We start from the raw sequence: 15,900 nt of genomic DNA on the forward strand, positions 1-15,900 counted from the left end.
GCACCTGGCTACATTCCTTAGATCTAGGCTCCTTCTCTTCTTCCAAGCCAGCAATCACAGTACTTTGATCTCTGCTTTCATTTTCCCATTTCCTTCTCTTAATTTCTCCTGCCTCCCTCTTCCATTTAAAAGAACCCTTACAATTACAAGAGGCCCACCTGGATAATTCAAGACATCTCCACATTTCAACATCAACTGATTAGCAACATTAATTATATCTGTAACCTTACTGTCCTTGCTATGTAACATGATCATAGGTTCTGGGGATTTAGAATGTGGACACTACTGAGGGGCCATTATGCTGCCTACAACAGAGGGGAGGGAAGGTCATTAAATGTAACAAGGTTAGTATCATTGACACTGAGTCTACCTACATGCAAAGAATATTGGGGTCATAGGAGGATGCATGTGTGTGATAGAATTCATTTTATTGTTGCTATAGAGATTGGGAATGGCTATGCTAATTTTCAAGACTTATCTTTGGGGTTGGCCACGACTGTCATGCTCATCTAAATCTAAACATACAGAAAGCTGCCCCGTTCCTGGCACTTTCAGCTGTATAAAAGTCTTGGTTACTTTGCTTTAATTTAAAACTTAAATATCCCTGACTACTACAAGAAAATCCACACCCTGCAGTTCCATTTTAACAAGGATTTTGGAACTAGGACAGTTCTAGACTTACACACTAGCCCAAATAGAAGATAAAGTTGCATCTCAATCCTGACTCTGGCCTTTACAAATTCTGAGGTTTTTTTGCTAAGATGACTACACAAAACATTGATAGAACATGGAGACATTTTTTACATTAATTACTGAAATTCAAGATGTAGCTGAATGTGGCTCAGAATTTAAGAATGGCAGGTATTAGATATCAAACTGCAAGGATATATATGAAATCCAGACATTAAAAGAAAGTATATGGAAGGTGAGAGGGAGAGAACTAGGCAAGGTGACAATGGACTAAGTTCCTACATGGAGAGGACGTTTGAAGATGGAACGTCCCTTCGGATTATATTACCTACTCAGTGGAAAAAAAAAAAATGAGTTGAATTTAAATGATAGGTGCTTTTATCAAAATGAAACATATTTATATCATGAGTCTTACTGTAACAGGAGTCTTCCAAAGGTAAAATTCAGAGAAGTAAAGCTAGGAGGGGGGAAAATATGAACCAAAAAGTGCACATAAGAAACTGCCTGCCCAGTAGTTTCAAGAAAGACAAAGTAAATGGTCCAATAAGACTCCAGTGAAAAGATGAGTGCAACTCATTAAGGAACTGAAACGGAAAGGACTTGTTGATAAGCAGAAAATTGTGAGAAGTTTATATATAGGACAGATGTGGGGACTTGTTGGGGGTAGGGGAACAGAATTTACAGAATTCCAGAAAAGGAGACAGTGAAATATAAATCCAAGTGGAGCTCTCTACAATCTTTAAGATCTTAATATAGATGAAGAATTCCAGTTAGGAGTAGAAAATTGAGACTCAGGTATGCAAAGACATAAATGTGGCTTAGAATTGCTTTTATGATGTATGGGATGCTGCAGTAGATTGCTTAAGTTGGTCTCAAATTCTTCAGCCTATAACAGTGCTATACCTTCTCACTGTGAGAGGGATGGTCTGTTCTATTTTGACTCTGTGCTCAGCCATGTGATTTGCTTTGGCCAATTAGATGCTGGCACGTATTTTGTCAGCATTCTTTCATTGCTGGACTTACATCACTGGGGCTTACATATAAGGCTTTGTTCACCCTTCATGTCTACCATCACCATGAGAAAGTTACGTCTAGACTAGTTAACTGGTCCAGGGAGAAAAATGGAAGATATGAGAAGCCAAGTTGCTCCATCAGGTCCAGCTTTGATCAACTAGCTTCCAGTTAGCCCCCAGACACATAACTGGAAATCTGATGCATATATCTAGGCAAGCCCAGCACAGATCACTGGTCTCCAGAGATATATAGAAATAAACTATTATTGTTTCTGTTCTCTCTCCACTTCAGGCTGATGAAAAACAAGTGGGAGAACTTGGCTTTCTCAAGGAAGCAGAAAATGTTAGGCAGGTGGCACTCCGGGGAGGTCAATGATTAGTTGACCTACTGCCACTTCCTGACAGCACACAGGAGAAGAATGAGGCATAAACAAGTCAGCTGCAAGAGAAAGGGAGCAGGGGACAACAGCAGAAAAGACTGCTGCCCCGAACACCTCCTCAGTCCTCTTTTTCTCAGCTATAGACATTAATCAATAAAGGAGCCAAAGAAGGCTAAACATTAATCATATGCCTTGTAGATAAACAAGGAAGGCAAAATATATCTGGTCAAGCAGTATAAATTTTATAGTTGAGCAAGCACATTCAAAGGGCTCATCTAATTAGCCACAGGTACTCTCAGGGGGAAGGGGAGATAACGGAAAAATGAAGCAGGCAGCGTTCCGCACTGAGCGAGCCGGGCATCCCCAGCTGCTCGGCTTTAAGGGCATATATCATCCTCTCCCCCAGAGGCCTGTTACCAGTATATGCTTTTCTTAAGGCTGTATCTAAGCCTTGGTAACTAGTATGGGCTTGGTAACTAGTATAATTTCCCATGGGTTATATTTTAAGTAATACATTGTTCTGAGGGACAGTTACAACTACCAAAGAATATTAACCACTTTTGCTATTTGTTTACCATTGGCATAGGGGTGTGGAGACAGTCCATCATAAATCAGTCAGTCAAATACTGTTACCCACTGATGAGTGACTCTGGCCATAGCCAAGCTGGTTAAGGATGAAATCAGTTGATGAGACTTTCCCATTCTTGACCTTTCAATGCAGTTTGCCAGTCCAATGAACCCACTTCCCTACATTCCTGAGAGGACCTCTCTTGCTGCCACTACCACAAAGAGATCTTCATTCCAGCTCACAGTTCCATGAAAATATTTCTGATGTGGTGCCTCAGTGATGGCTCCATAGCTATAAACAGTCGCAGGTTGACATCCACTTGGAGATGTTTACATCCTAATTCCAGAAAGGACAACCCAAATTCTGCTCTATCTCATATAGTCTCAGAGACCTTCACAAAAGAATAGTTCACTCTATTGATACTGTGATTCCAGGGCTAAACCAAACAGTTCTGGGAAGAGATAAGAAGCTTCATGAATACCCACCCCTCTTATGACTTTGTCAGCTACTACCTAGTTTCCAGATTAAATGCTAATCAATCCCCACCAATCCTTGCACCAGCTGAAAATGTCCATTTGTGCTAATGATTCAAGGGATGAAGTCAGGTATGAAAACATGCAAATATGAGAGATTACTTCCCCCTAAGTTCTACTTTCATATTCCCTGAGACATACATTCAAATGCAAATGTTTTAGAGTTTGAATAGAAATTGCTAGAAAAAATTCCATGTAATTGTTGTTATTGTCACTCATTCTACCTATGAAGGGTTTTTATTGATTCAATGTGACTTGTAGGAATAATTTAAATAGTTCAGGGGCACCTGGGTGGCTGGGGCGCCTGGGTGGCTCAGTGGGTTAAAGCCTCTGCCTTTAACCCACTCAGGTCATGATCCCAGGGTTTTGGGATCGAGCCCCACATCGGGCTCTCTGCTCTGCGGGGAGCCTGCTTCCTCCTCTCTCTCTCTCTCTCTCTCCCTGCCTCTCTGCCTACTTGTGATCTCTGTCTGTCAAATAAATAAATAAAATCTTTAAAAAAAAAATAGTTCAAAGAGCACACTCAAGTTCTGGAGCAAATAAATATAAATAATTAGTTGCATAATATTGTAAGAGCTAAATCAGAAGTTATAAGCAACAGATGCTGGGAATAATATGAGAAAGCTACAGATGCTACAGTGCCGAATCAGCTATGCTTTTATGTGGATAGGAACGCTCAGGGGAAACTTGATTTCTTTAGAGTTTATAAGGAAAGAGGAAAAAAAGCTGATTTTCAAGACAGATACAGGGCTTGTATAAATTATCAAAGTGGCACAAACGAGCTAGACCATACTTCTAAAGGCAGAAACTGTTTTACAATAACTTATTGGCTATTTTGATTGTAATGGTGCTAAGTGCTCTCCGACAGCCATGTCCTCGACTGCATCTCGTCTTTGTCTGGGCTGAGAGGCTGTATTTCCCAGCTTCCCTTACAGGTGGTTGTGGCCATGTGGCTGAAATCCGAACAAGGACATATGAGTGAAAATGATGTGCATCATTTACAGGTCCATCCCCCGGAAAATCTCCCCATGAACACTCCTCCAAACACCTTCTCCTTCACTGCTGGCAGAAATGGGTATGACCCCAAGTCAATCTTGGAAGCTACATGTTAAAGATGGAATACAGATTTTATTTATTTGACAGACAGAGATCACAAGTAGGCAGAGACACAGGCAGAGAGGAGGAAGCAGGCCCCCCGCTTCACTCAGCCTAATTCCCAGGTAACTGTATGGAGAAGGCTCCTCAAACACTGTGAAAAAAGCAATTTAACTCTATATTATGTGTGAGTCATTTTGTTTGGGAGCCTACTTGTGACACAATGTGGGCAGGTTTAAAAGCATTTGGATCATGCAGATACAAATTTTGGAGGCTGGAAACATGCAGGGTTCCATGTGCCGTGGCAGTCTTCCAAAAATGCTACATATAAAAATCTTTTAGGCAGGCCCTGTTTATGTTGTCTTAGCCCTAGTGGAAGTGGTTGATTAGACCTAAAATGTTGTGCTAAAACTGTTTTTAGCAAGGTATTACAAGACAAGATGAGAAAGGAATGACATGGTTGGGTTGCAAACAGAAAAGGAAGAGTGAGTTCAGAAATTTTGGATTTCATAGGTTTGTAAAAATCTCACAGCTCTTGGTCTCAAACAAGTAAAACTGAAGAAAAATCCTTAATGGACAAGGGCCCATTAAGTTTTAGTTAATCTTGGAAACTATTCCTTGTAGAAAAAAACAGACCAAGGGTTTAAACTTCTGACATAAGCCCATTATTTCAGATGGCTTCCAGATAGCTACTACTGAAGTTGAAGTAGTCATGCATAGGTAAGCTAATTAATTAATTGCTTAAGGAAGACATTTATGTAAGGGAAATCTTTGTCTCTAGACATCTGACTGAAAGCAAGCAGATTAAACAAAACTTCCTAAATATTTGTGATAATTGTACTTGTTGAGTGTGACAGTGAAATCTGTGATATCTGAATGACATACTGGATTCCAAATTTGTATATCAGGGAGTAGACTTGAAATCTGTACCTTGTTCAGGAGGGTCTCTTCCCCAACATCTACTTCAGATGTAGCCAAGGAGAAAAATAATTATGAAGACCACCCAGAAGGTGGAGCCAGGAGCCACAGAAAATGATGAATTTCTCCCAGAGCCCAGACACAGGGACTAATCAGGAACTTTTCTGCAAAGTCAGTGCCAGGGGCTTCCCAGTATCTACCCAGATTTTGTCAGTGCTATGGACAATTGAGAGCCATAGACCCCCTAATCTCTTTGCCATATGAAAGGAGTTTACTTGGTCCAGCAAGCCTGATCCTAACCATTCATTTTTTGGTTGGAAGTGGAGGATGGAGGAAGGTACCCATCTTGTGTTTTCTGTGTTCATTTGTCTTCAGACTATGAAGGACATCAACCAGTAATCATGTACAGAACTGCTTATCACCCCAAATCCCTGGATTCTAAACTGACAGAACTTAAATACAGAACTTTGAGTTGTGTCCCCAGGAAAGGGGTGTGACTGTGTCCTATGAGTGGGGAAAGGGGTACATCTGGTGATTTAAAAACAGCCATGAAGACTGTGGCAGACACAGTGAGGCAGACCAAAATCCATATTTTATTCTTCTTCCTAAGCATGCATAAGACATCCCCAGCCTCCTTTGCAGTTAGATGTGATCAAATGACTAAATGCTAGACACTGCAATATGAGAAGTAATGTGTGAAAACTCCACACCTACCCCATACTGTCCACTCCAAAGACACACACACACACACACACACACAGAGAATACCTCTGGAGCAACCATGGAAAATCAGTTGAAATATCATTAAGATGGTGACAATAGAAAGCTCCTGAATTTCTCTCTTCTCACAGCATACCAAATATGCAGCTACACATGATCCATTCCCTCTAAGAAAAATGCAGACTAATTGAGTGACTCCTGCACACTGGGAAACTTAGAATATATCCACATAAAAACAAGTAGGAAAGGCTGAAACATACTTTCAGCATGAGCCTCACCCCTGCACAGCACCAAATAGGAAGGAACCCCCAACTCCCAGATTCTCCTGAAAGAGCAAAAAGTTTAGGCCAACTTGTAACACTGCCAGCCAAGAAATGCTCTCCCAAATCACTTAGCTCTAAGATCTTGTACAGGGCTTCCATCTAGGCCTACAGGACTATATCAGACAAAGAAACAGTTGTTAACAGGCATGCTAGCACTCCCCACCGCAATCTCTCCCCTCCCCCAGACTCAGTGCAGAGGCACCAAGAGAAAACACCGATTTCCAGGTTTCTCCCTAAAAAGCAGACTTTCACAGCTGCTGCCTGAGGATATGGCTTCTAATTAGTCTGTATGTTGGAACACCGATTTCCAGGTTTCTCCCTAAAAAGCAGACTTTCACAGCTACTGCCTGAGGATATGGCTTCTAATCAGTCTGTATGTTGGAACTACCTATGATCCTCCTTAGGAGCCTGACAGAGGAAGGAGCAGGGCACATCACCCACTGTTTCCTCCCAGATCACTTCAACAATAAAACCAAAGTTCCAGCTTCTCACTACAAGCATATCCAGACATCCAGCATCCCAGCTTTTATGACTAGCTCTGGAACTGGCAGGATTCAGCATCCATAAATCCCTGGGGACCACACAAACTAAAGAGGTGGTTCTATATGTGCACACAAAGACTCCCAGTAACTATCCCCTCTGCTGAAGCACAAAGTAGGCAAAAATACCCAGCTCTGCTTCTCCCTGATAGGGTTTAGTCTGCATATCTAATGTCCTGACTTCCCAATTGCTCATGAAGGTTGGACCTGCATCAAGGTGCTGAAGGGCAAAGTAATTAGTAGTTCTCCAGGAGCTTGACTAAGGGACACTGACGATCTTCACATACCATCATCTGCTGGGAGCTGTTAAGAACAAAAACAGTGGCATGGCAATCACAAAGGTTTGAGCGGCAACCATGAGCTCAGGGCGGGCAGATTGAACATTTTCAAATAAACAACCTAATGTATACTTCAAGGAACTACCGAAAGACAAAAACAAAACAAAACACCACCATTAACAAGGAGTATAAATGAAAAGCAGAGACTATACAAACAGTGGGAAAAAAACTCAAAAACCACCTGGTTACAAGATATACAAAACTGACAAATCTTAAACCAGACTCAATAAGAGACAAGGCTCAAATAAATAAAATTAAAATTAAAGACCTACTATACCTGATAACTACAATAGTGAGAATTTGCCAATATAGACCTTTGCAGACCCAGTGGCACTTACCTTTAAACTCTTCCAAAGGATCATTAAGGCCAATCAGGTCATTAAAAAGTAGTAAATGGGGAGGGGGCAGGGAGCTGCCTGGGTGGCTCAGTCGGTTAAGTGTCTGACCCTTGATTTTGCCTCAGGTGGTTATCTCAGGGTGGTGAGATGGAGCACCAAGTAGGGCAGTTTGCTTGAGATCCTCTCCTCCTTCCTCTGCCCCTCCCCCACCATGCACTCACCCCCACACTCTCTCTCAAAAAAAAAAAGTACTAAATTGGGAATATAGAGTCAAAAAAGGGGGAATAAGCAAGATTAGAAAAGGAAGGTTCAGTGAGTACCCAATGGAGTATCAACCAGAAAAATGGTTTAGGACGTGTTACTGCTAACAGCTTACTTACATATGCCTATTAGGCAAAAAAATATGGATCAGTTATTCAAAGGACAGAATAAAAACCAGAACCATGTAAAATATTGGTCCTATTCCAATATTCTATTCTATTTATACATTGTCTCAACTGATTGGTAATCAGGTTTTTTTTTGTTTTTAAGATTTTAGTGGGAAAAGGAGAAGCCAGCTTCCAGCCAAGCAGGGAGCCCTGGGTTTGATCACAGAACCCTGGGATCAGGACCTGAGCCGAAGACAGCCATTTAGCCACTGAGCCACCCAGACACCTCTGGTAATCCATTATTTTAAGTGGTGTCAACACAGCATTGCTGGAGTGGTATTAGTATAGCAAAGTAGAAAAAATTCTAGCTGGGGACATGCAATTACATTTTATAAATTTCATGATGGCACGTTGTTTGTACCAACCATTATCAGTAGAATATGGAGAAACAGAGGTCCTCTAGGATATATTAGTTGTGCTTCAAATAGTAACTACAGTTATTCAGTGCAGGATGAGATGTGAGATGTGAGCAATGCTTTTTCAGAACTAGATGGTAATTTGGGGTAATTTGATCATAAATAACATATCTGAATAATCCCTGAGTGTAGAGATTAAGTTAAAATGTAGATTAGAGAAGGTAACGAAATGTGCATCACTTAAACATCAGAAGGGGATGGGGTTATGGGAGATACACTATGACATTACCCTAAAGTCATTCAGAATTGAGGTTTTAGTAGTGTTCCAAGCTTTGGGGCCTAGCCATAAGTTATACAGGGGTATCCCCATGCAGAAATGGTAGAAGCTGCCATACCTAATCTGGACTTTTCATGGGTTTACCCAGGTCGGAATGATACTGCATATATGTAACACCCCCCCCCCAAATTAAAGTATATGTGTTTCATTTTGTTTTGCCTAAAGATTTCTGTCACTTGCAATGGAAAGAGTCCTAATACACAGAAAATCCATAGCCTGAGGTGGTGATCCTTTACAGCTATGGCATGTTATGAACACAAGAGACTTTATGTCTGAACTGGCTTATGTAAGGAGTTCACCTGCCCTAATATTAGGGTTAATTTTATGAAATCAAAGGGTGATATTCCTGGCTAATAACCTACATCACATAGCAGACAAACCAGTCTTAAACCTAGAGTTCAACCCTTACAAACTGTGTTCTCTAGGTCAAATTCGTTACTACCTAACTTTACTAAACTTCCTTTCTTCATTTGACAGGGGAAATAATATCTATCTGGCCGACCACGCATAAGACAATGCGTACGGCATAATATGCGCAAAACCCCTTCCGCACCTGTTTAGCTCCAAGGGCTAAACACCAGCGGGAGCAGCAGACAGGAAGGGGCGGAGCGCCAGCGGCGGCCATGGGCAGAGCGCCGCGGGGGAGGACACGGAGCCAGCGGGCGGCGCAGGTATGAGCCTGGCGGCTGCGTAATCACCCCCACCCTGACCCTCGCCGCCCCGGCCGTCGGTCGGGAGTACACGAAGCCTGTGGTGACTCTCGGCGCTCAACACTGGGGGAGCGGCGACACCGTGTCCATGGCCATCGCGGCGGCTCCGTCTTCCTTGGCCCTCAAAGCCTCCAGCACGGTCGCGGTCCCCAGCTCCTATGGAGTTTTCTGCAAAGGGCTCTCCCGCACCCTGCTCGCCTTCTTCGAGCTGGCCTGGCAGCTGCGCATGAACTTTCCGTACTTTTACGTCGCAGGCTCGGTGATCCTCAACATCCGCTTGCAGGTACACATTTAGTGCCCTTCTTACGCAGCCGACTTCCCGGCCGGGCCATGGCCGACTCCCAGGAGGCTCGGCGGCGAAACGGAGCTGCGAGCGCGGAGCTCGGGATTCTCGCGAGAGGACTAGAGCGAGCGCTCTTTGCGGCTGCGCGCTCGGTCTCTGATGGAGCTGCAGGGCGGTGGCGGAAAGCGGGTAGCGGCTGGAGAGGAGGTCAGCGGTGTTCCGGGGGCGGCGAAGAGCCTCAGTTAAGATCTACGGCGATATTTAAGCTTTGCAACCTCAAAACAAAAACAGAACGAACATGATGCATTATAAAAAAGGAAGGCTACTAAAGTTTTCAGGAAAATTTTAATGTACAACAAACTCATGGTCCAAATTAAAATAAGAAAACATACATTTCGGGAATATTGGATTGTAAGCAAGACATTGAATGAATAAGAAGCTGAAGATCTTAAACATATGTGGAAGACAAATACATTTCTTCAACAAGAGAAAACCAAAACCTTCAGAAATGTTCAGTGGAAAAGCCCAGCGGTACCGGAAAAGCATCCGTCTAATACCAGATAACGTGAAATGCTGCTGGATTTTGAACAGAGGGTTGGAGTGTAAGAAAGTGGGCTGTCTTTCGGTGTCCCTGTGAGTAGCGTGTAGTTCAGGACCTTGGAGCCAACAAGAAGGAAATCCCGTCACAGCCCTAAGCTTGGCTACTTCGTGAATAATATTTAAGTAATTGTCATTAGTATAAATGATGTTTATTGTTTTCATCTGTTGAGAAAATACTTAATTGTAGTTCCATGTTACCAGCTTTGATAATGGAAAAGTACAGTTTACCAGCAGGGATGTTGAAAGTGGGGAGGGAAAAGTAGAGGAAATGATGGTGTTCTTGTAAAGTGGGAAGTTGAGAGGTATAGTTTGTTGTCAGTGGGGAAAGAGGCATTTTATTATTTAAAGAGTAAATGACATAGGGAGTATGCCATCAAGTTGCAAAAATCGTAATCATATTGTTATAAAAGGAAAGAAAATAGGGGAGAACAGCACGAATTCAATAAGAAATGCCTAAAGATAGCAAGTTAGTTGGAGTGCCTCACAAAGGAAAACAGAGTACTGGGTGTGTTTTAATATAAAGACGAAATTTATAATCTTTCAGAGTCTGGAGATGAATTGGTGGGCTGCAACTTTTTTAAAAATTAAGGAAATATATCCGTTATGAAACAGGAAAATTCAGAGTTTTTTAAGAACAGCATTGCAGGGGCCCCTGGGTGACTCAGTGGGTTAAAGCCTCTGCCTTTGGCTCAGGTCATGGTCTCAGGGTCCTGGAATCAAGCCCCACATGGGTGGAGGTGGAGGGTGGGGAGATGGGGGGGTGGTCTCTGCTCAGCGGGACCCTGCTTCCTCCTCTCTCCCTGCCTGCCTCTCTGACTACTTGTGATCTCTGTCTATCAAAAAAAAAAAAAAAAAAAAAGCAATGTTGCATACTTCAGTGGTGAATAATACTGGTCATATAAAGCCAGTCATGATGTAAATACTAAATACTAATACAACAAGAAATGATTATGTAACATTGGGGGATTGGAGAGGAGAGAGGTGTGTGTAATGGGGAAGAATCAGTCAAGATCTAATACAGAGAGGTCAATAAAATAAACATTCAAAAACTAGTAAGAAGTGGTTGTCTCTGGAGAAAAAAGGATTACTGTCCTTCACTATCAATCTAACTATTTTGTTTTTTTTCTTAATTGTACATATGTATTTCTATGATTAAAACTTGTTTTAAATAAATTTCATTTTTAAAAGTTCCCCCCAGGCAATTGAAATATACAGCACTGGTTAAGAGCCACCATAATAAAATGTGATTGAGGTTTTAAATCAGGCATATCACTGTTAAAATACAAACTATTAATTTTGTGGCTTTACATGAATCCATTAATCTGCCTAAAACCCGGCTTAGCTCAACTATTGAAAGATTAAAAATACTTCCTTTGAGGGGCACCTTAGTGGCTCAGTGGGTTAAAGCCTCTGCCTTGGGCTCAGGTCACGGTCCCAGGACCCTGGGATGGAGCCCTGCACCAGGCTGTCTGCTCTGCAGGGAGTCTGCTTCCTCCTCTCTTTCTGCCTGCTTCTCTGCCTACTTGTGATTTCTGTCTGTCAAATAAATAAATAAAATCTTAAAAAAAAAAAAAAAAAACTTCCTTTGAAAAGTCAGCCTGAGAATTAAAAATAAGCCTGCCTTAGTGCTTGTTATATATACAGTAGTATTTGTTCTAACATTATCTCCTTAGCATGTGAGTAAAACTTAAAACTCATAGAATGCCTGCTTTTTTCCAGTGGAGCTTTTCAGTCCTAAAGGTGATCTGTTAAGGTACTGACCCTAGGGACATACAGCAGAGCCTCCAGACAGATTTTTAAGAATTTGAAGGCCATTATTTGCAGAGGTAAAGATTTATAAACTATTTGAAGTTTTGTATTCCACTAACTGTGTCCAACCAACAAAGACACTCTTGGGTTGTAAACCAAGTGCCCCCTCCGGTGCCAAGTCTGGCTTTGGGTAATTGTTTCCTACTCTTACTTCTTGTCTCCAGGCAAACTCCTGAAGTTTTTTTTAAGCACATCCTCTTTCTACTTTCTTTCTCTACTCTCTTCTTTTTTTTTTTTTTTCCTTTTTGCCTCTTGTTACTCTACATGTGTTTTAAGGCTGAATTTAGAAGTCACTTTTTTAAAAATTCTTTTCCCCAGATTCCCCTGATCATATTAGAGTTCATTTCGTTTACTCCATCTAAGGGCTGTGTTAATACCAACCTCTGCCATTTTCATAGGCTGCCTTATTTTTGCCTAATTGTACATTAGTTATCAGATGTGAGTTTTGTTTTTGTTTTTATTTTTAAATATCCAAGAGACAGTTTTCTGTACTCTTCTTCCCTGGGTTCTTACTGTGACAGTGAAGAAACTAAAACATTTTAATATGGGGTGTCTGGGTGGCTCAGTGGGTTAAAGCCTCTGCCTTTGCCTCAGGTCATGGTACAGCAGGGAGCCTGCTTCCTCCTCGCTCTCTGTCTGACTCTCTGCCTACTTGTGATCTCTGTCAAATAAGTAAAATTAAAAAAAAAACATTTTAGTATAAAATATCAGCAATGTAATTTCATCAGTGGAGTAATTCCATAATGCAAGGGGACTTAGAGATGGTGAACACCACTATTCCCTAGAAGTACTAGTGTCCCACTTTGTAACAAAAGAATGTGGCTGCCATTAGCCATGGAATGTTGAGGGACTGGGATGCTCCATTCCGGTGGATACATTAATATGTGCCTTCAACCTTTGTTCTTCAGCTTCGCCTTTTGTTACACTAAATAGACAAGGCACTTAAGCCCTTACTGTAGTTCACACCCTCCTGCTATACTGGAAGCTCTGTGAGGGAAAATACTGTATCCTGTCCAGTTTTACAGCCTACATAGTATCAGCAGATACAAAGTAGCAACTGAATGAAGGCTCCAGGATTTGCCCTTTATTCTTCACAATTGCTCTTACACCCAGTCTGTATTTTTCTTCCCACATTTATAACTCAGTGAAGTTTCCCAAAGGAGAATCTTGTTTTCTTTGGCTAATCCACTTATTACTCTAGTTTGCAAGTCGTTTTATTCCTCTTAAACCACATCAAGGCAAGGCAACATCAATGAAGCCTAAGACTGTTCATTGCTGTATCCCTTGCCTTAGAGCATTGCCTAATGTAACATAGATAATAAACATAGTTGGATAAACGCCAAATTTGTTTTTTCTGCACAGTCATTAGTCAATGTAGGAAAGAAAGGTGTAGTTGCCCGTTACTAAGTGATCCATTTTATTGCCCATACATGGAGCCTTTTCAGGCCATCACGAATATTGATGGGTCCAGAGATCACTACAGCATGAAGAAGCAGAGAGGTGGTGTAGTTCTCACCAATAAAAAACATTTATGAAGTATAACTGATAAAAATGATGGGGAATCAGAATCCTGTTACAGTTTAAAAGGGAAATGGTGATCATAGTAACATACATAACTTATAGGGAATAAGTACTTTTTACCAGCATCATTTTTTAATTTTATTGAGCTTTTAATACCAGGAACTCTACAGTTATTTATGTACATGATCTCTATAATTCTCATGTATATCCTATGAGTAAAAACATTTTCATCATCGTTTTTCAGATAAGGAAACTGGAATTTAAAGATGTTAGATAACTTCTTCAAGGTCATAGTAATTGGCCAAACTACAGTCGAACCTCATTTATCCCTACAGATACTTTTGATGAGGGATTCAATTATTTAATGTATAAGTAATGCTGAATAATCCTGTTCTTTTAATAATCCTATTTCTTAAATTTCTTCATATATATATATATAATTTATTTATTTGACAGAGAGATCACAAGTAGGCAGAGAGGCAGACAGAGGCTGGGAAGTGGGGAGAGGCAGGCTCCCCGTCTAGCAGAGAGCCCAATGTGGGGCTCAATCCCAGGTCCCTGGGATCATGACCTGAGCCACCCAGGTGCCCTATTTCTTAAATTTCAAATAGAAGTATTACCTAGGTCGTGGATGGCAATGTCTTTTTTTTTTTTCTTCAGTATAATTTGAGGGCTTTCTATGTTAGAATATAAACATCCACTATAATTTGACATGTAAATTCAAGCATTTTATACTTTCTGCCATGTAAAGTCATTTATTTGCCCTGTTTGTGGGGAGGAAAGGGACGGAGGGAGAGAGAGAAAAGGGCATCACTCCTAGGATAGGAAAGGGAACTTTTTACTTCCCTCTAAGGAGTAGAGATTAAGTTAACATGAATTTAGAAACTATCCATCACTGCTCTGAGGAGGCTTATTTAAATTTTCTCTTATAAAGTTTTGCAATCCTGTTTTAATGGAGGCTTATCCTGGTGCAGCATTAATAGATTTGATACAGTCAAAAAGAAAATAGGACTTAACACATGGAGAACAAAAAGGGGTGGGAACAGAAAGTTTAGGACTATAGGAACAAAAGGAGACAGAGAAAACTGCTAGAAACTGAGCCTGGAAAATAATCTAAAGAACAGACTTGGAAGGTTTCAGGCAAGTGAACCAAGAAAGAAACCCCCGCAATAAATAGAATTTCCAGTAGGGTTCAACTGATTCACATCAGTTGGCTTGGATTTATGAGTGTGGGAACTTTCTTGGAATTTTAACGAGAATTCTCCTGTAGCCTATTTTGCCCAGCAAGATTACACCAGACCGAGTCATGGATCTTTGCAACTGATGTCCACTTCTCCCCCGTCCACTCCACACAAACACAAATCTCAGCAACGCTCTTGGGACAATCAAAACGCCAAGGACATTACTGAGTGCCTACAACAAATGATAAGAAGAAACTATGGAATTCTTAGCAGCTTAGATGCAGTACATCTGAGGGCACCCCTGCCAGTTCCTATCCTAATCAGGGATCTGCTGCAAACATTAGAAAATTTTGCCCATCTTCATGGTTTTCAAATACCAAGTATGTGGATTTATTTGCAGTAAGGTAGTGGAGGGCATCATTGAACAAAGAGAAATGAAGGTTGTTCATATATTGAGTGAAATAGATTGGGTATACCTTTTCATATTAACCAAACTGAGGAAAAATAAATTGTCACAACCAAAAGGTAAAAAGCACTAATGAAGTCACTGCGCCTGGAATGTCTTCACTCTGAAATCGTAGGCACAGTAATGGAAGTAGGGCCAACAGAAACAAAACAAAAACAAAACAAAAGTTTAATTTGAAAAAAGGGGCTATTTTTCAATAAACTATTTTAGTTTTTAATTGATAAAAAGAAAGCTTGAAAATATGCCAAACTGAAATCAAATGAATGTAATTAATAGGAGCCCTACAATTCAGAGGTCAGGTTAGATCTGTATGAAAGGGAAAAGAGGTTATTTTTAAAACTAGCTAATTTAAACATGAGGCTAAGGAATAGAGGTACCATGGTGTGCCTTTGTCTTCTGAAGCTGTATGTATGTTGGTTTTTCACAAAATTGCTAAAATTGAAAATAGCACATCTGTCACCTGTGTTTTTTTTAATAAGCAACCCCCTTTGATAACTTTTTTCTGCATTGATCAAACTAATCGTCTGATCTTTTTTTTTTTTTTTTTTTGACAGAGATCACAAGTAGCAGAGAGGCAGGCAGAGAGAGAGAGAGGAGGAGGAGGAAGCAGGCTCCCTGCTGAGCAGAGAGCCTGATGCAGAGCTTGATCCCAGAATCCTGGAATCATGACCTTCTCCATTGAGCCACCAGCCGCCCCCTGACCATTTTTTTTTAATGAAGATTTATTCTGAAAGTAATCCACACCTGACATAGA

The 15,900-nt window shown here is 41.0% G+C and overlaps 1 protein-coding gene across 1 annotated transcript; it reads left to right on the top strand.

Moving 5' to 3' along the window:
• Nucleotides 1-9,288: 9,288 nt before the first annotated feature.
• SMIM10L1 (small integral membrane protein 10 like 1) lies at nucleotides 9,289-9,681 on the top strand. The gene has a single exon (XM_059402611.1). It carries the CDS (start codon nucleotides 9,375-9,377, stop codon nucleotides 9,579-9,581), a length of 207 nt encoding a protein of 68 aa, XP_059258594.1. The 5' UTR covers nucleotides 9,289-9,374; the 3' UTR covers nucleotides 9,582-9,681.
• Nucleotides 9,682-15,900: the final 6,219 nt, after the last annotated feature.

The sequence above is a fragment of the Mustela nigripes genome, chromosome 6, assembly GCF_022355385.1.
Source record: "Mustela nigripes isolate SB6536 chromosome 6, MUSNIG.SB6536, whole genome shotgun sequence".
NCBI classification, from domain to species: domain Eukaryota; kingdom Metazoa; phylum Chordata; class Mammalia; order Carnivora; family Mustelidae; genus Mustela; species Mustela nigripes.